This window comes from Rhinolophus sinicus, chromosome 14 (genome assembly GCF_057876585.1).
Source record: "Rhinolophus sinicus isolate RSI-liver-muscle chromosome 14, RSI-T2T, whole genome shotgun sequence".
Lineage (NCBI taxonomy): Eukaryota > Metazoa > Chordata > Mammalia > Chiroptera > Rhinolophidae > Rhinolophus > Rhinolophus sinicus.
In genome coordinates, this window is record NC_142514.1 from 166897271 (window position 1) to 166917918 (window position 20648).

Genomic DNA, 20648 nt, shown 5'->3' on the forward strand with positions numbered 1-20648 from the left:
CAGACACTGTCTCACACACCGTTTCATGAGAAGAGCGAGCACTCAGTGAGCGCTTACCATATGCCATATGCTTTTTACCTTCATAAACAATCTGTGAATCGTTTACTGTCTTTTACAAATGAGGACACTGAGGCCCAACGGTAAGTTTTGCCCAGCGGGAACCCAGTCAGGGAGTGAAGCGACTGGATTCAAACCTTGGCTGCTTTGTGTTCTGCCTGCTCCTCTCAGTCGGAAAGCCAGGGCCGAGAGTCTGGCAGCAGGGAACCGTCTCGGTTACTGACAGATGCCCCTCACCGGGCCGCCTAAGAGGGGGGCTGGGACTCCCTCCGTGCTTAGGGACATTCTCCTGGTGCCCTTTGAGGTGTTTGGATTGTCTCTTCTGGCTGGGCCCTGCAATTGGGCCAATGGAGAAAAATTGCTTTCCAGGTATCATAAATAAGTCTTATGACATCTGATTTACGCTGAGACTGAGCCATAAACAAATTCTTCTGCAGATGGATGAAACAGGTGGAAATGGTAGGACTATATCATTTGCGTGTGACAGCAGAGGTGGCTTCAGGAAAAACTCGGAGGAAGGCAGAATGTGTCTTTAATAATGTTATCTGCTTCCTTCAGCGCCCTGTATTTATACTGTAGTCCTGACCCTTTGAAGATGATCATTGCTCTTTCCCCAGCAAAACTTAACCATCCACCTCATCCCGTCAGCTTCCAGGATGACAGCTGGCTTACCCAAAACTCCTCTGTACCCAGGTGGTTTACGGTGGTCCCAGAGCCGACTCTTGTCCTGTAATCTCTACTGATTTTTAACCCTGGGAGCTCAGCCAGAAGTGTCGTACCTTAGACTAAAGGAACAACTTCAGGCTTAATGGCTTGTGGGGAGCTCTTTCGAATGTGACAAAGGCCGCGGCTGCTTCTTACGTGATGTCATGTTGGGTACCTGTTCCTTCTGCCAGTGCCTAGGGCAGCCCTTTGATTCAGAGCAGTGGGCTTTGTTCAGTCTTGAGATTGGGCGATGACATGCAAAGGATGGAGACCTGCAGTGTTCGGTTCCTCTTTCCTCTCTTTGCGGTGTCTCTCCTGTTTGGTACGTTCATGTGTTTTGGGTCATCTTCCTCTCTTCTGACGAGACTAGTCGTCTCTTTCATCTGACAGCACTGACCTGGAATCCAGGGAGAGCCGCTGGTAAGACTGGCTGAGTGTAAATTGGATGCGATGTTCATTCCTCGGCTGTCTGCATCAGGCGGCCTTTTTCTCGGTAGGGGCTGTTCAGATGTGTTGGCGGTATCACGAGCTTCTGGAATATTGGGGCTCAGAATAGCTTTCTTACCTTCTGCTCTGTTTCCTAAGGAGACGCATAACAAGAATGGTTACTGCAAGGGCAGAGATAGGGCAGTGTGACAAACAGGCAGGGAACCAGGCCCCTTTCATATATGTCCACTCCATAGTTACACTCATCCCAGAGAAGACTTGCTGGCAGGGAAGACTAGTTATTAACGAGGCACAAGGAACCTTGCAGTTCCCCGCTTCCCATCTCAGAACCCTGTCACTGTCCCCAGCGTGGGTCTCAGGCTCTTGCACGAGTGAGCTGGCTTTGGCTCTGCTTGCGGGCAGGAGTCCGTTGACCCCTGACCACCGGCATCACGCACCGGCGCCTGCACTGTTCTTCCCAGCTGAGTGTCAGACTTGAGCTGGTGATAGAATCGCATCTGACAGCCTAATACCTGCCTGTCCCCCACCCCACACCCCCGCAGGCTTCCTATCGAGTACCGCTGGGTGTTTGTTTTTTCTTTTTTCCTTGAAACATCTGTTTGTGCTGCTTTGGGGAGTGTCACGCAGAACCCAGCCTCAGGATTTCACATATCGCCCTTGTTCGCGTGTGGCAGCGCTGGCGTGTGCGGGACGCCATGTGGAGCCCGGACACTCTTCTCATCCCCTGTTCTGTCCCACCCATAGCCCCCTCCCCCATCTGAGGAGACACTTCCCGCGTGACCCAGGAAGATGAGCTGTAGGAGCTGCCGATGAGACACTTTTTCGGTCAGTGCCCCCTCTCCTGCCATGTCCAGCCATTCGGAGCTTTTCACAGCTCCCTGAACATGCCAGGCTGTTTCACATCTTCAAAGGTTCGTTCAAGCTGTCCCCTCCACCTGGCCTGCCCTCCTGGCCCTGCAGTCTTCCTGGAAAATACCAGTCCATCTGCTAACACTGGATGGTAGCCTTTTCTGACTCTGTAGGTAGAGTTTATTACGTGCTCTTTCTCTCATGGTACACACGCTACATCTTTGCCAGGCCGGGGTCTCTGAGGGGTAGGGACCCTGTCTGATTCCCGTCTGGACTCCCAGCACTGGCACGTAATAGGGACTCAGCCACTGTGAGGGGAAAGAGAAGCCACTGACTGAGGAAGGGGAGTCTTACACAAACAGCGGAATTTGTTCGCGCGCGCGCCCATCACTTGTTAGTAAACATACTGAACACGTTGTATCCATTATCTATCTCATTTAATTCTCATATCCAGTCTAGGAGATCCTGATGCTTTCGTCTTCCTGAGTTGGCCCCCGACACGTGCACCTGTCATTCTCCATCCCAGCATCCTGCTTTGTTTTCTTCATAGAACTTTCCACTATCTGAAATTATTTGTTCGTTTATTTGTTTATTGCTAGCTCCTTCACTAGAAAGTAAGCTCCATGAGAATAGGGGCCATGTCAGTATTGTTCCCCACTGTAATGCCAGCAGCTATTACAGTGCCTCGTATATCTTGGGGGTGCTCAATACATATTTGTTCTCCGAAAGCGGGAATGAATGACTGACTGTTTCACAGATAAGGAGACTGAAAGAAGCTATGTGCCAGCCACCAACTGTGTCCTAAGGGTCAAGCTAAACTAAGGGCCCCAAGTGTCCTGCTGTTAAACGCTGGGGACAAAATAGTGTGTGAGAAATGGATTCAGCCTCCAAGGAGCCCATGTGGCAAAGGCTGCCATTTCTAATACCGCCAAGTGGAGGCACGCTGCAGCCCTGAGCCTCTGCAGGCGTCAGCGGCGAAGCAGGGAGCCTTCAGACCACCCTCATCACCGGTTCCCTGAAGGCAGATGGGGGCATCATCTCAACTTAATTCACATTCTCGCATCTGGTGGGGTGGGGTGGAAATCAGCGGAAGCCTTGGAAGGGATTTGCTGTGCAACCAGTTAAAAGAGTGAGACCTGACCTGAGTGTCTGTCCCCAGGACAGACGGGATTGAAACTGAAGCCAATGTCTGACCCAGAGAGACTCTGTCCTAAGTCCAGGGGAAGAGTCTTGGTGGCAGGCCCTTTTGCATGACTTTAGTTGTCGGAGCCCACGAGAACCAAGGTGAGAATCTGAGGGAAATGGCTACTATGCAGCCAGGTTACGACAGGAAATTCACGGACTGGCTGTGGTTGTAAAAACTGAAAATTCTAGCTGTACCGTTTTTTCAATAAGCGATACTGGGCTCACCTATTGCAGGGCGGAAGTTTTCTGGTAATCGGTGTCCAGTCTCGAGTTTGAGTCTGCCACAGCCTTGGAAAACCCGTGAGCAGTCAGCCGCGGTGACCGCCTGTGCTGCGGGGGATAAGCATTACCCGCGCCCTGACTGGAGACGTGCAGCCACGCTGACTTCACACGCTGCCGTCACTCATCATTGAGTCCCCCTGCCCAGGGTGCCTCGGTCATAATGCTGGCTCGGCCTGGCCGTGGGACGCGGGGAACGGCACGTCATTTCTCGGCTCCTCACGCTCACGCTGTTCATCTGTAACAGGAAGTGTTAGTGCTTGTACACAGGCTGATGAGTGTGAACACTGAGCGTGCAGATGTTGCTGACCTGACTCGTTCAGTGCCTACCGAATAATCAGCACATGCATTTAATGAGTACCTACATGTGTCATTATCCTCATTTTACACATGTGGGAACTTGGGTTCAAAGAGGCATCTCACCTAAGGTCTTAATGCTACTGTGTGCTGGAATGGAGCCTCTGACTCTTAGCTGTGTGCTTTTTCACTGTCACTACCACCACAACTAACCCAGGTCTCCCACTTCTGCTTGCGTACCTCAGCTGACGTTTCACCTGAGAGAAGGAGGGGAGCAATGAATAAGCACCCCTTTCCTTCCATCTTGGCCCGGATGGGATGCCATCGTCATCTCTCTCCCTCCATGGATTGTTAGGGTGAGAGGTGGATGCTTCCAGTTGGGCGTTCCAAGCCTGCCTGGAGCACAGCTCACGGCTGCATTGAGGAGGGCTGGAAGTTGCCCAAAGCTTCCTGTTGTATAAGGAAGCCAGATGAGAACATTTCCTCTTGGAGGTGAATTGGTTCTGTAGGGCTTGGTTGGGGAGGGCTGAACATGAGCTTGCTTCTGCTTTGCCCTCAGTGGCACAGAGCTGCTTGTCCATCAGACACCCATCCTTTTTCCATAAGGCTTCGTCATCTGTAAGAGTAATCCTTGTTTGTGATACATCATTGTAATCCACACCTGGTACCCCCGTGGTTATATGTGCCTGGTGACTGCAATGACAGTTAGAAAAGAAATGCAGCCTGGGTTCACCTGTAGAAGTGCACTGCCCATGAGATTTCTGGGCGGTGTGTCTAAGACCAGCAAGCTGTTTGCCTGGGAAGCTTTGGAAGGTTTCTAGGACAGTAACACTTTATGGAATTGTTCTGATCATTCACTCATTCATTCATCCAAAAAATATTTGTTGAGTTCTCACCGGTGCCAGGCATGTTATGTGGTACTGGTGATACAGGAGGGAACCAAACAGTTAAGGGCCCTTCCCGTCTCAGAATAATTCTAGGTGGTGAGCGCTGTGAAGACAGTACGACAGTCTAATGTGACGGTGCAGGGATGGGATGGCTTCTCCAGCCTGCCAGGTCAGGGAAAGCCTCTGAGAAGGTGACACTGGAGCTGAGACCTGAATGTTAAAGAGCCAGTCATTCTAAGCTGTGAAGGAAGAGCTTTTGAGACAGAACAGCAAGTGCAAAAACCTCAAGGCAAGAATAAGCGCTGATTATTTGAGGGGCAGAAATAAAACCAGTGTGGCCGACAGGTGGCACGACGTAGATTAGAAAGGTGCAGGGGCCAAATCATAGAGGGATTTGTGGGCCATGGGCTTTATTCTAAGGTTATAGGAAGCCATTGAAGGATTTTAAAGTGGCGGCAGTAACGTAATCTGTTGCACATTTAAAAAATATTCCTCTGAATGCAGTTTGAAAACTCAACAGCAGTGAAGAGGAGAAGCAGGAAGACCAGTCAAAAGGCAACTGCAGTAGCTGGAGCAAGCGATGGTGGTGGCAGCGGACAAGATGGGCGGAAGGATGTGGGGTAGCGTGTCCAGTGTGCGTCAAGGGACGTTGCTGGTCGGCTCAGAAGGACAGGGAGATGGTGAGCACAGTGGTTGACATATATAAACCACTCAATAAATTCTGGCTGTTTACTGTCCTTATTAACAAATGGCTTGTTATCAAACACCAAGAGAATAGGAAATCTTGAGAGGGAATCTTGAACCCATTCAGATAACAGCATGATGCCTGCAGTGACTGTGTGAGAACAGCGTTAGCTCTTTTGTTACCAAATGGCATCCTTAGAGGAAATGCCATTCTTAGAGGAAACGGGGCTTGCAGGTATGATGGTGGATTCAAGGACCAGAAATTCTGACTTCTAGGTAATCATTCTGCCAGCCACCCACTGTATGACTTTTAGCCTCTCAGCCTTGATTTCGTCCTCTGATGTTAGTAAATAACTATCAAATGTATTGAGCATTTGCTATGTGTCAGGTACCATGCCAAGCGTTCTACATACAGCAATGCCCGTTTAATCCTCCCAGCAGCTCTTCCAAGTAGGTACTAAATTGTCCATTTCCAGGTCAGAACACAGAATTCAGAAATCCCACTGTTAGTGAACAGCAAAGCTGTGACGTAAGCCTCGGCGTTTCTAACTCTTAAATCCACATTCAGAACCCGCTGCGATATGAGGCCTGAGAGTTGGTGGCTTCCGGTTTCCAACTTTCTACAACTTCCGGGCCTCATTTCAAGGTCATCGTGGAACTCAAAGCTACTGAGAACTAATCTGGGATACGTTTCAAAAAAAGGAAAAAGCATACCATTCATTCCATTCATACAGAGATTAGAGATTAGTGTGTTTATTTATTGATCCTTTCTCCCTTTCCCTTTGGTAGCTTATAAGATACAGCAGGCCACAGGCAATTTGAAATCTGGCATTTTGTTAAATCTTATGTTTAAGATTGCTATGGAAGGAAACTGTCTGAGAGATTTTGTTTCCATTATTCACTTGCCAAGAAAAGATGAGGAAACTGGGTCGGTGGATTTCCTGAAGCTGCAGAAGCAAGCAGGGAAGGTAAACCCCTGGGCTGTTTTCTGCTTCTATCGTCCCCTCCCCCTGGAGTTGCCTGGCTCCTAGTTTGGGAAAGGTTCTTTTCAGCAGTCACCATAGGAGGTCGTCAGTTAGGACAAATCCAGCTGTGTTGAGGGAGAGAAGGGCGGTTGGGTTAGGCCTGCAGAAAGTCAGAGAAGAGGAAGGTTACTGCCCCCAAGCATTTTCCTCTTGAAGTTCAACAAGAAACCGAATAATAACATGAAAATTATTTCGGAGAAGAGAAACGTGCGCACGTACGCACGCACACCCTACGTCTCATCCCCACAAACACTTTGAAACTGCCCCAGTGTTGGCAAGGGTGTGGGGAAAATGGGCATTCTCGTACCTGTATGAGTAATGATTGTAAATCAGTTCAAGATGATTTCTGGGGGGCAGTTGAACAATAACATATCAAACCTATGAAAATACCTGTCCTTTGATGGTTGGAGAATTATCCGATTCTCCATTCCTGACTGAGGTAGGAAATAAACAAGATGAGCCTGGACATTTTTTAATGCCATAAAGGAAGGTAGTGCTAAAAACCCCCAAACCAAAACCCCACAATGCCACAATGATAGGGGGATATCAAAAGGTCGCAAGAGCTGACCAAAAGAGCCCCCAAAGGCCAACGCTGAACAATTTGAGCAATAAAATGAATAAAGTAGTATTGGATTATAAACCAAAGTATAAAATAAACATCTGTGAGTCCATACTGACATAAATGATTGTACAAATCTGTTCAAAAAGAATTTCAAATAATTGGTGTAGACACCCTACCCTCAACAGCAGGGAGTGTAACCCCTCACTCCTTAGGTGTGGGTGGCTCACAGCGACCACCTTCCAAAGAGGACAGTGTGGGAAGGGGGAGAAGAGTGACTTCACAGGGGAAAAACCTTCAACGCTGCTTCCGCTCGGTGATCAAGGTCCACATCATCAAGCTGTCGTGTTGATGGTATGTACCCCTGATACGACATGATGAGAATGGAGTTTTCCTTCTAAGGGCCCATAACCAGAGCCTAATCATGAGAAAAACATCAGACAAATCCCAATGGAGGGACATTCTAAAAAATACCTGACCAGGTCTCCTCAAAATGGTCGCGGTAATGAAAAACAAGGAAGTCTGAAAAACTGTCCCAGCCACAAGGAGCCTCAGGACACATGATGACTAAAAGTAATGTATCTTGGGTGACATCTGGACCAGGAAAAAAAGGACATTAGGAAGAAACTAAGGAAATCTGAATAAAATGTGAACTTCAGTTAATGAACCAATATCGGTTCATTGTACAATACTAATGTGAGATGGTAATAATAGAGAAAAGTAGAGGTATTTGAACCCTCTGTGTTTTCTTTGTAGTTTTTCTGTAAGTCTTAAGCTATTCTAAAAAAAATAAAGTTAATTAAAAACAAAACCTTTGACCCAGGAGTTTCCCAAATTATTTTTTGGAAATAATGAAGGATGAACCTAAAAATTCATCGACCTGAATGTGTGTCCCAGAGATGTCGGTAATAGTAAAACAGTAGAAATAATTGTGTCCAACATTAGGTATGGTAAATCCATACAATGCAGTCATGAGTCATAGTCTTACAGAAATCATACAGTTCTTGATAAGGAAGATATTCATGGTTGCTAGTTGACTGGAAAGGCAGATTATGAAAGCCTGTGAAGTATGTATTTTTATATGTGCGTACAAGGAGGACAGATAAATATGTTTCAAGGTGTTAATGGCTATTATCACTGGTGGATAACACTAGAGGGTTTTCCCCCCTTTTTATAGAAGCAATACTTGTTACAGATTGGCAAAAAGGATAAAGTTACTTTTTGAATTAAAAAAAAAAAAGGCTGGAAATTATTCCGTTAGGAATCCAGCAGCAGTGGCAACGGAAGACTCAGCCCTAAAGAGAGGAGTCGTAAGCACAGTTGAGACATTGGCGAGCTAATAGCCTGCCTGTTACTTCTGTGCAGGTATCTCCCTCTAGATGGGCACTGCCTGAACGGGCCCGCTGCTGCCTTTCCATCTTCCATCGAAACCGGCCACCTGGGGGATGCAAGAAGGGTAGCCACCTGTAAAAATGGTAAACAAGATGCAAGGTACATGGAGATCCAAGTCCGTAGTGTGGTCAGAGTGTGTACCTGAGGCAGCGCTAGAGACCCAGGCTTCTCTGAGAGCACCTAACGTAGGTGTGTAGAGACAGAGACAGATGTGAGGGTGGAGAGACAAACCCTGTGATTTTCCGTCTTAATCTGTAGTAATCCTAATCTTCTGCCATTTTTTCATCTTAAAAAAGAGCCTGCATGTGCCTTCCATTTCACAACAACAACCCTTGGAGGTAGGATGTTATTATCCCATTTTTTAGGGGAAAAAATTGGGCCTCAGAGAATTTAAGTGGCTGTCACTTAATAGCTCGGTAACGGGGGGTCAGAAGATACAGGTTCACGTCTCACCTCTTCCTCAAGTTCAGTGTCATTTCTGAGGGTTCTAGAGACCATATGATCTAGCTCTGCCATTTATAAGCCGTAAACCTTGAGCAAGCCAGGTAGCTTCTCTTGGCCTTAATTTTCTCATCTGTAAAATGGAGGTAATAATACCTACCCAAAGCTACTGTTGGGGTTTGGCGAGATTGTGTTATATATAAATTCCTTAGCACAGTATGTGGAACATTCAGTCAGCCCCCTGTAAATAGTGGTTATTCTTGAACGAGAGGCAGTTCACAGGATAAAGTACAATATGATCCAGAGACAGAAGAGCCCTTCTTTTAGTCTTTCCTATGATTTGAGAAGAAAGATGCAACAAGGCTAGAGGCACCTCAGACTTCTTGAAGAACCCTGACAAATTGGAGGAATCATGGAGCTTTTTGCTCACATCAGGGTCTGTACTAGGCACTGATCAAACAGTGCTATTAATCAACCTGCTGTTTGGGCCCAGCCAGACAAAAAGGTGAAAGAACGTGGAACATTTAGGCCAGACTTCAGATTGGAGAGGAATGGGAAACAGAAATGCACAGGAAGCAAGACAGAAAACAGTGTAAGTGAGAGCTAATTAATTAACTCAGCAAGTGTGTGTGAGTTGGAAAGCAGTTTAGCTCTTGTCTGGTTTGGAATTTTCCTAAATTTCACTTAAAATGCAAGGCATCCTCATTTCCCATTTGAGGACACTGGGTCCCAGAGCCATACAGCAAAGTCAGGACTAGAACTCATGTTTTTGTCAGTTCACCCAGGATAAACTGAGGACATTTTTCTTTATCTTACGTTTCTAGTTCACTGAGTTCCACAGGTGGCAGCTAAATATACAAGTTCTGATTCCCTGCAGTGCAGGAAACCCCCTCTCTCTCAGCCCAGGCTGTGGGGACAGGTGATAAGGGAGACAAAAGTGGCAGCTCTGCTCTGTGTCGTAAGGAAGTGTTTCTGGAGCTGGGCGTTTGGCCCGTCCCACGACCCGGGCTCATCCCATATGTACTAGAACTGGGCAGCCACAGCCTCAGATGGTGAATAAACTTTCCAGTTAGCTCCTTGTACAATACCTGCGTGGCTTCGTTCTTAGAGAATACTAAATCTGTCCTTTTGAATCTCAGCTGAATCTAGCCTTCCTCCCTTGTGATACCCCTTAATTTCTCTGTCCTCCAAAGTTGAATAATCCTTTTATAGCAATAATGAATAAATAGCCAGGGACTCAGCAGATATGAGTGATGCCAAACCAAATTAAGCTGTATTAGATTCTCAGGAAAAGAAACTATTAAACGCGTCAGGTCAGCGTGCCTACTACCTCCTTTATTAATTTCCTCTTAGAAGCCGCCTGCTCTGGAGACGACCTGAAAAGCTGAGGTGTGTGTCTATACGGACTAAGACATCGTGGGGAAGTGAAACTCTCCCTGACACAGTCACTTTATCAGCAGGTGTGTAGGGGCTGACGGTCACTGGGGCTCGTGGCAAGCCTCTGACAATTCCTTCAGTGTCCCAGGCACCACAAGACAAAAAGGATTGCTCGTCAGACAGTGTGCCCAACTGACCCAGGGGACACGCGTTCTCCTGGCGAGGGCTCCTTCGTTTCACTCTGTCACCGTGCCCTCACCGCCAGCCAGGGCAGTGTTAAATGTCACACCCCACTCCCAGTCAGGATTTAGGGCCTCTCGATTCCTTTAGCTAACCTTTTAGTCCTTCTATCCCTAAAATGATTTAGAAAAAATTATGTGCCTCCTTGCCCATTTTTAAGTTAACTCCTAAAATTATGTCAAATTTCGATAGTTGAAAACGATGTGGTTTTTGACAAAGTTACATACTATGAGCTTTATATATGTTTTTGTCCAAACTTTGGTACTGAAGATTTAGCTTATTAAATTTACAGACAAGATTCACTATATAATCTAAATGACAAAGATGGTTTTTATGGTCAAACCCTCCAGCCAAAGTAGTCTTGCTGTCTGTCAGACCCAAGTCTGATTTCATTTTGTTTTCAATTCAGATAAACGTATTAGTACACACCTTGTGACAACCATGTCACTTCTGAGGATGAATTCTTAGTCTCTGAATTGACAGGTAAAGACACACAACCTTGCCAGGAGACAATTTCTCGCCCTGCTCTCATGGGACTCCTCTTAGAAACAAGGCGTTCTAAAATTGTCCCATGGTAAGATTCGGGGGGGTGAGAGGTATGCATTTCTTTTTCTGAAGTGGGAGCAAGCTGATTGTAAAAGTGGGAGTGGGAAGAAAGAACCTATAGATCACAGGCACATTCTTAGGCCAGTTTTAAGAAAGAATAGATATGTCAGTTAGGGATCTGGACGTTTATTTCCTCAAAATTACCCATGCCCAAATTTCCCCTGGAACAGTCATTATGTACCAGGAGGGTATGTCTGACCCCAATTTTAAAACCACTGCTTTTAGATAGAATAGCACTCCCTAACTAGATCAGCCTGTGACCAAGACCTGCTAAGCGAGGCATCATTCAGTGTTTGTCCTCAGCAGTGTTTGGTAGGGGCTGACTTTCCTACAGCCTGGCAAGCAGAAGGCTTAGAACCACAGACGTCAGCCTTTCTTTCTACTCAATACCTGTATTTCATTATGTCTGGAGTTGCTATAAGAAAACTCCTAGCGAGTAAAGAAGACAGTGATGCTCTCTAGATACTTGAAGGGCTTTTGGGGATAGGTCCATACTCGCTCTGGAATGTCGTATTTTAGATGCCAAAGCTAGGCACACTGAAGGAAAGTTAGGATGAGGCAGGGTGTTGATTCGGGAAGGAAGGGAAGTCAAAGAAGGGAGCCACCATTTTTAATCATTTACATTGCATAAAATACATAAAACGTTTACAGGAACCCTGTTACGATAGATATAGTATTACCGTGGGGAAACAGGCTCAGAGAGGTTGAGTAACTCACCAAAGATCCCACAGCTCACTAGTACCAGAGCAGGGATTCAAACCTAGCTTATTTATTCTGGTGACTTCAAAGCGATTACGTAAATACCTACTATAGAATGGGCTGTCTATCTAACACCCTTAGTTCCTTCTCAAAACAACAACAAAATAGACGTTAAAAAGAATTTCAATAATCTCTGAATACCACTCCCATTGCAATCTAAGGCTGGCTGGTAGATGTTTCAGAGGGTAAATGTGGCTGAGGTGGAAGCCTGTGTTACTTCCCTTCAAGAAAGACTTTTTATAGACAATTTAAGATAAAATCTTATGAACATATACAAAGTGAAGAAGGAACATTCAGTTGATAGCTCACACTAATTATATTGTTAACCCTCAAGGAGAGACCACACAGAAGGTAAACAAAGCTGTTATAAATTCAGTTCGGATTCTTTTTCTTCATTATTGTGATAAACAAGTTAGTAAGTAATTATGAAAACATACTTGATTCGAAGATGCTATTCTGGAAAAAATTCTCTCTCTCTCTCTCTCTCTCTCTCTCTCTCTCTCTCTCTCTCTCTCTTTCTCCCCCCCCCCCCCCGCCCTCTGTCTCTTGGCTGTAAAGCCCATGAGAACAACCACTGTCTCTCTCACTCGTCATGCCTAGCATCGTGCCTCACACACAGTAGAACGTAATGCAAGAATCAATCAATAAGATGCCAGAATCCCAAGGTCTCGTGCTTTTAAGATGAAGTATATCTTTCAGGACCCAGAACAGATCTCTTTTAGGGTAATAAGAAATGATTTGACCAGTCACGGCTTCTGACCTTTTCCCCATGCCAACTCTACAAGTCTTATAATAAACAACCTGGCAACTCAAAAAGCACTTTATTTATAATTTCATTCCAGTCCGTGTGGGTGGGTTGTTGGTCTCTTTGTGACTACGATGAGCATGATGGCTGCTCTCAGACAAAGGAGTCCACAGACAAAATTTTGTACGTAATTTCAGTAGGTTTATGAGCCATATCAACTATGCGTCTCAAGTTAAGAATGCTGAAAAGTGAACTCTGACTTAGGAGAGGGCACAGTCACCATGCTAGACCTCTCCTACTTGAAGGAAAATTGACAAGAGAACAATACGAGCTTGCTTTGGATACGACACCAAGGGGGAGAATATGGCGCCAATTCCAACTGGGCCCTGATTCTGGTGAGAAGCTCTCATAAAAGGCCCTTTGTTCCCTTTGGGACAGATGCCACCAAGCCCTGCTCCGGAATGACGATCCACTGTCCAGCCCTTCCTAGCACATTCCCTTCATCCTGTGATTGGACAACAGGCAGGAAAAGGACGTGGCAATAGGGCAGAGTTTGGGTAGTAACAGTTGCTGAGTCGGTGCCTTTGGCTCCTGGAGTCCACTTACCTTAATATCAGGCTCCGTTGTCTTGCGATATTTTCATTCTTAGCAGAAGGACTACAAGTTAGTTGCGTAGGATGTTTTTCCCTTTAAAGTCTTTCCCAAATGGAGATAAAAGGACACAGATTTTGTATAAACATAGATAATCCCTTGTGAGAGAAATATTTCCAGGTCATAGCTGGGAGCTGGTGTAGGCCAGGCCTCCCGTCGTCTTTAGCTCCTGTCTCTACAGGAGGAAGGAGATTTTACCTCCTTTCCAAGTACCGAGCTTGACTGCTTCACACTTTATCCAAACTTCACACTTCCACTTACTACGGGACCAACGGAGTATTTTGGGTCTCTCGGAGCTTCACTTTCTTCATGTGGAAAACGGGGGTGAGAAAAATAACAGTCCCTACATCGTCAGATGTTGTGAGGAGTTCCAGGGTGGGTGAGGCGCTGAGCTCAGTGCCCCTGGCGCACACACAGCACTTGGTCAGGTTGCCTCTTGCTATGGTTTTCGGGGGTGTGGCCTCTAGAGGCGAAACTGAGCATGTTGCTTTCCCCTGTCTTAGTGTGTGTGCTCCTGCCCCCTCGCTTTTGCTGGCCCTGCCTTCTTGCCCCAGTCCCTGGGTCAACAATGTTCTCTCCCAGGACCAAGCCAGGGAGGCTGTAACCCTGAGCGGCTGAGCTCCTAGCCATCCTCTGGGACTCACCTCTCCTTTGGTGGCCACTGGAATGTCACTGACATCTGGGATCCTTCGGCCAGGACAGCAATGACTGTGCCTTTCAACTCCCTCCCTCCTTCCCTCCTTCCCTCCCTCCCTCTCTCCCTCCCTCCTTCCCTCCCTCCCTCCCTCCCTCCTCCCCTCCCTCCCTCCTTCCCTCCTTCCCTCCCTCCCTCTTGCCTCCCTCCCTCCTCCCCTCCCTCCCTCCCTCCTTCCCTACCTCCTCCCCTCCCTCCCTCCCTCCTTCCCTACCTCCTCCCTTCCTTCCCTCCCTCCTTCCCTCCCTCCCTCCTCCCCTCCCTCCCTCCTTCCCTTCTTCCCTCCCTCCTTCCCTTCTTCCCTCCCTCCTTCCCTCCTTCCCTCCCTCCTCCTCTCCCTCCCTCCCTCCCTCCTTCCGTCTTCCCTCCCTTCCTCCCTCGTCCCTCCCACCTTCCTGTTGCTTTTATTTCTCACTCTCTTTTAAAAAACAACTATTTATTGAACACGCCTATGTGCCTAGCACAATACTAATACTAAATAGTCGTTAATAAAATATGCAGTATTGCCACTCATGCTCTAGTGAGGGGTAGAGGAGAGAGTAACTAGCAAACAATGTGTAAGATGTGCTAAGGGCTATGAAAGACATAGACGGAGATGGAGAAGAATCAACGGCTCCTACCTGGATAGAGCGCCTTCTCTGAAGAGGTGACATTTGAACCCAGTGGCTGTCCCTGTGACATGATTTGAAACCTTGGCTCTGTTCCATGTGAGAAGTGCCATTGGGAGTGCAGAATGCTGGCTTCTTTTTGTTTTTCTCTCCTAACAGTAGACAGCGTGAGGCTTAGGGGAAGTCAAACTCCTTATTTTTGTCAGCAACTTATTTTGTCAAGTAAGTTAAAAAAAAAATAGTATGACCCTCACCTAGTCCTTTAAATAGCTAGTCACTCATTGTGTACCAGGCCCTGTGCATTTTACATGTATTACCTTACTTAGTCCTCCCATAACCCAAGAAAGGAGGTTTTATTGTCATCATTTTTCCGTGTAGTCACATGAGAATTTAGAGAGGCTGAGTGTGACTTGGCCACAGCCACAGCATCCAGCCGTGGGGGGGTCAGGACTGGACTCAGGGACGTCCACACAGAACTGTGCCCTCAAACAGTAGACTGGGCTGCCTCCCCTTCCTGTGCTGCCTTAACTCACCAGGTCTCCTTTCCTTTGCAGTGGTGCCGGCGAAGAAGAGGACACCTGAAGGCTTGCCATCCCCAGTGGAAAATCCTTCCTTCCCCGTGTGTATGTGACAGCGTGTATGTAACGGCTTCTGATTTCTGTGAAAGCTGCCCAGCAACAAAGGTCCTTCCACCGGAATCGTCCCCAGCTCCACAGCAGGCACCTGTGTCTCCAAGGGACGACCAGTTTTATGCTTACTGACTGCTTCTCATTCTCCCATCGTGGTAGGTCAAGGAAGAATGCCCCTTTGATCAACCCGCCAGGAGCAATTAAGAGGGGTCCTTCGGGTAATACCTCAGCGGCTGCTTTGAACTCACTCAGGAAAGTCAGCCCCGTAATGTTGTACCCCCAAACAGCATCTCCTCGTTAAGAAGGATCTGGAGTAATCTTGAAGGGCAGTCAGAATTTTTTTTCCTACTCGCTAATAAAACCCACTTCATTCATATTGAAGCATGAAACAACTGATGGCAAAGTGGGGCCACGCCCAGTAGATAGTCTCTAAAGTCCAGTTATGCATGTGTGAAAACGTGTGTCATGAAATAAGGTGGATGGCTTGAAAACAGGGTTGGAGAAAGAGGTCATATTTAGAAATAGAGAGATATTTTTAGTACATGAGGTTATCAGGACTTCAGATTCATAATTCAGTGCTGTGGAAATGAAAAAAAAAAATGATTGAAGAGGTAGCAAGGAAATGACCCTTAAAAGAGAGGACCAAAGACATCTGATTAAAAGTTGAAATCAGTATTTCTGAACTCAAATTGCCTGAGTCTCCAAAAGAGTCTCTAACGGATGTGATGGAACCTGAATTGTTTGGGTGACTTCTGCAGGTTTTGTGGATATTGTCCCATGAAAGGCTGGAATGTATCTTACCAAATGGGAATTTTCAGTGTAGGTTTTCGCCCCCCTCCCCCAGCCTAGCCTACTTTGGCTTAAATGCAAAGTGGGGAGAATTGTCCCTCTGTCGTGTGCTGAATCAAGCTCCAAGTTCCGTGTAGTCCAGCTGGAACCCCTCTCCCCTTGGTACTCCCCACTAACAAACCTTCAGCTCATCTTCCCGCCCTGCTCTCCCCTCTTCAGTCACATGAGCGGAGATCCCTAGTGGTTGGACTCCTGGCCGTGCCCCACCCCCAGGTCACGTTCCCTTACAACCAAGTTGTTTGAGCTCAGAGGAGCAGTGATGTCTTAGAGAATACAACACTGCAAGCTCAGTAACACTTAACACACCGTTTGGCGTCTGGGCATGACCTTATTTTTAGATAAAACAAACACTGTTACATTATGAAATAGAATGTTCATGCGCATAAACTGAGTGAAGATGAAATGGGAGACTTCACAGGTCATTGTTACTTGCAGGTGAGCGGTGTGGTCCCTCTCAGCTGCCTGTAGTGGTCTTGCTCTTCTTTTCTGAGAAACACAGTTGGAACCGTATCCAAGCAGCCCAGGCGATGCTACTGACCCAGGGCCTAGCCTTGTAGTGCCTGAGGCAGAACCAAAGGAGCCTGCACTGGGGGGAACCCCTGTGCCTGCCTACCTGCCTGCCTACCTGGCTGCCTGCGACCTGTGTGCCTGCCGCAAAGCTTTAGGGCCAGCTGGTTGTGTGTGTGCGGATAATTTTCAGGCAGAAACAATACTCACTTACTGTAGAATCCTATTTATATCCTCGGTCAATGCTGTGCATGCTATGAATTGATTATTCCTTTGATTCCAGGCAGATATCAGGCATATATACTTCTGGGGTAGGATTATCCGAGCTCGCTAAATATGTCAGGACTTACAGATTTGAGAGGAGTTTGGGCTGTTAAAAAAAAATAATAATTTTTTTTTAGGTATTTTTCTCTCAAACTGGTGGCTAACAAATGGCTAAGACAATTTCAGTGCTTTCCCCATCTGCCCGCAGATGCTAGAGAATTTGGCACACCACTAATGACAACCCCCAGCGTATCCAACAAAACGACCCTTAAGGAAGGACCAATGGCCACTCTTGAAAGAGTTTAAACATCAGAAGATTAGAAGACTTTAGGATTTGGAAGCTTCTCTTCCCTTTTCCAAATAATTAGTTTTTCATCTCTACATAGTAGCCTTATCTTAGCAGAGAACGGTCAGACCGTTGGTCTCTCCATACCTGACCGTGTGTTACTACTTCTCAGGCTTTGGGAAACCCAAGCATTTATGCAGTGGGTATGAACGGAAATATAAAAATACTTGCCAGCCTGACTCAGTAAATTATCATATCTCTGTAATCCTCAAGGAAAGCACTTTTGCTTTCACTTAGAAAGGATTTCAGATTTGCTTTATGGGCTCCTGCTGTCTTCAGCACCTGATAAAACTTTAACCAGTGAAGCATTAAGCCCCATGCGGCAGCTTCTGCCCAGCTTCCTGAGCTCCTGCCGGCAGCATTTATCAATGTAAGAACTGGGATGCTTCCTGCAGTGGCACCAGCTTCCCCCAACGCTGGAGTGGAGCGTGCTGCTCAGCCTTACGCCCCAATGTGATGAGGCTTCTTCCCTCCTGCCAGGTCAGTAAAAGTTAGAGTGCTCAAAAGTGTGTCCTGACTAGGATGCAGATGGCAGGCTTTGCAGAAATCCTGAGGGAAGCGTCATCAAGGGAGGCTGCTACTGAATGCCTGCAGAATGAATTGGGTCCTAACACCAATCCCTGGCTGCCTTCCAAATACTGGGTGCCTGGAGGCTGGGAGGGGGTTTGTCCTTTTGATTTGATGTCGTTAAAACCAGAGCACTTCCAAGAAGTGCTTGGAGTCTCAGCTCTGACAGTCCGGGAGGGAAGTGGCCTGTGTTGGAACTATGAGCCAGGCCCTGTAGTAGGCCCCCATCTCAGCCAATAAAACAGATTTGGGCTGGAAGAGTCTCTTGCGTTGACGGACACAGCTAGCAGATATTGGCGCCCGAGTTTGAACCCAGCTCTCCTTAACTCCGTGGCCCATGGTGCATCTAAAATACAGGGGGAGAAAAAGGCTTCCGGTCCCCCCACTGCTCTCTGACCAGCCCACTTTATGACTTCTTTTCCAACATCTTGTGGCTGTAGTTTGGGCTCAGAAATGGCATCGAGTAGCCTTATTCATCCACTTTAGCAGATACTTGAAGTACGTGTCCTTAAGCCTGGCCCCAGGAGTTGGGGGAGCCTTTCCCTTTTGGTGCCACCTCTCCTCCCATAAATAAAGTGTTTCTAGGCCTTCAAGAGTATAGAGCTTGTCAGAAAAGGATGATTGAAGGGTGTCTGCCTTCTAACTATTGGAAAATGTCCTCTGCCATACTGGACATAGCAAAGGAAATCTTCGTTCTATAGTAAAGCTAGCCAGGTCTGCTCTGTGAGAATGTGCTGCTTCCGAGTCCAGCGAATCTTGACTTTCTTGCTGATACCTGATATGTATATGTGCATGTATGCACACACACAAATGATATGTGTGTATGTATGCATGTACATGCATACACACATACACGTACACACACAGTTGAAGAACTGAGGGAAATTCAAAGCAGCCTCATTATCTTGTGTAGGTTTCTGCCAGCCCTGATTATAAGTGTCACCAGGTAATTGGAGCTTAGGTGCTTACTTATACGATGCTAACAAGAAGAGAAAGTCCTTGGCAAATGTTGTCAGCTGCTGAAGCACTGAGCCAAGGTGACATCCCTGAAGGAAACTGCACTCCAGCCCTACTCCAGCTCATCTAACGATAGAGGAAATTTGGAGACCCAGCCATTTTGGTGACCTAACAGTCTGACCACTCCAGTCAGGCCTGAGGGCACGGCTGCAGAATTCACAGCTTATAGTAGTGGCAGGACCTAGGAATCCTGCCCCCCATCTAGAAAACACTCTCCACACTCACATAGCGGCTGTTCAATACATGCTTTTCAATAAGAAAATCAGTAGCAGTGTGTCTCGTGTGCCTAGCACGTCTGGAATTTTCTATTTAAACAAATCTCATTATGGATGGACTCAGCCCAGCCCTAAGAAAAGGCGGCTCATAGGGGAGACTTTAGATCTCATTAATTTTGCCTTTACCCAGCAGAGTTCCTGAAGCCCCCACGCCAACCCATTCCAAGTGCCATAAGGCCCCGGCAGTTCCTGCCCTCCAGGGGCCCACAGGTAAAACAGTAGCATTTGGAACTGAGATCACACCAGCAATAGCAAAACAAGCCTCAGAGCAGGAAAATGAAAATAAATTAAGACAGTTGTGAGTATACTGGTGCAAAAAAACACACAAAAAAACAATGCCACCGAGCCCATGCTGGGCTTGATATGACCTTGAGGGGACAATAGATTTATACTTAATGGGAGTTAAACCTGGGTAGTCTTTCTACAGTGACAGGCCACACTGCATGGGTGGGAAGAACCAACCAGCCCCATATCCTCTGCCTGGTTTCCTGTGCAGTCAGTCTCTGCTTAGCCATCTTCCCCCTTTCCCTTTACATTAAACAAGGGAACACTCAATCTTTCAAGGGAACTACACGTTTGAGTTAATGTTTCAGTATATCATTTTCATACTGTAAATTATTTTGTAAGAGAGATTTACTGCTATCCCAGGATGTTTGGACTCGGTGCCCCTGTGCATTTGGAAATCAATAAACTATTACTGGAAATACCATTTGTCTCTCAGAGTTGGGCACAAAGGACCGTGCTAGGTGTAAATATTCATGATGGTCGGTGTTCTTCACTGCGGTAATGTGGAGATGAGGGTGTTTTGCATATTGCATGTGGGGGTCCCATTTACTCCTGACTTCTCTGGAGTGGCTTCAGAGAGCTCTGGGAAGTGGCGAAAGGACAGATGAAAGTCATTATTATTTAGAGTTATGTTGATATGTTTTCTTCTCAAAGTAAAACAGTCCATGCTTACGTTAAATTTGCTGAGCAGCGTCGATTATAACCCAAAGAATTCTTGGTCCTGCATGATGTTTTCAAATCATGAAGCTTTACAATTTGGATTAACCAGGGGGAAGGTCAAATTTTAAGTTTTACCATATTTTCTAGAAAAAAAACCACGTTCATAGAGCAAATTACAGTTAGGCCAGCAAACTTTTCTTTGTAGAACCTTGGAAATACACATTTGATATAACAGAGGAGGAGAGAGGATTGTTATAAGTGAAGCGATTCTAGTCCAGTTTGTAATAGAAGCATCAGAGGTTGCATTGAAACCAAGTCACACACGCAGAGGCCAAATGTGAAAACCCAAGACAGAAGATACTGTATGAATTAGAAAGTCAAGTTCTGCCTGAAGGCATTAAAGTGTATTTTTTAATAATCCACCCTAAAACCCCCAGCAGGTATGTGTGGAGGAGCTGTGGTTTGTGAACCCTGCTCTAAGTTCCCTTTTAACAAATTCGTTTCCGTCAGACTCCTGTCATTAGTTGGGGACCGTGTGAACTTTGGAGAAATTGTCCAAGATGTGGCGGGGGTGCAGTCACTCCAGGTCACCCAATGAGCCACGCTGATAAACCAGGACAGCAGACTCTCTGTCTCCTCTAGCAATCACGAGGCCGTACTTCCCTTCCTCGGCTGCTGAGGACACTTCTGTCTGGCCAACCGGGATTGCCAAGCCCTGGAGCACTTGGAGGGCTCAGTGTTTTAATAAACCACAATGTGTTT

General features: G+C 46.6%; 1 protein-coding gene across 4 annotated transcripts in view; it reads left to right on the plus strand.

The window, feature by feature from the left end:
• Positions 1 to 19650, plus strand: part of TRIM44 (TRIM family member 44) — a 106030-nt gene extending 86380 nt beyond the window's left edge. For 2 of the 4 annotated variants that reach the window (XM_074336212.2, XM_088789513.1), the window contains 2 exons: positions 10161 to 10267; positions 15042 to 19650. In XM_074336212.2, the coding sequence (XP_074192313.2) occupies positions 10161 to 10267; positions 15042 to 15118 (184 nt within the window). In that variant the 3' untranslated portion in view covers positions 15119 to 19650. Of the gene's footprint in view, positions 1 to 8339; positions 8545 to 10160; positions 10268 to 15041 lie in introns of those variants that run through there. The other 2 variants (XM_019738529.3, XM_088789512.1) reach the window with 2 other exon arrangements.
• The last annotated feature ends 998 nt before the right edge of the window (positions 19651 to 20648 follow it).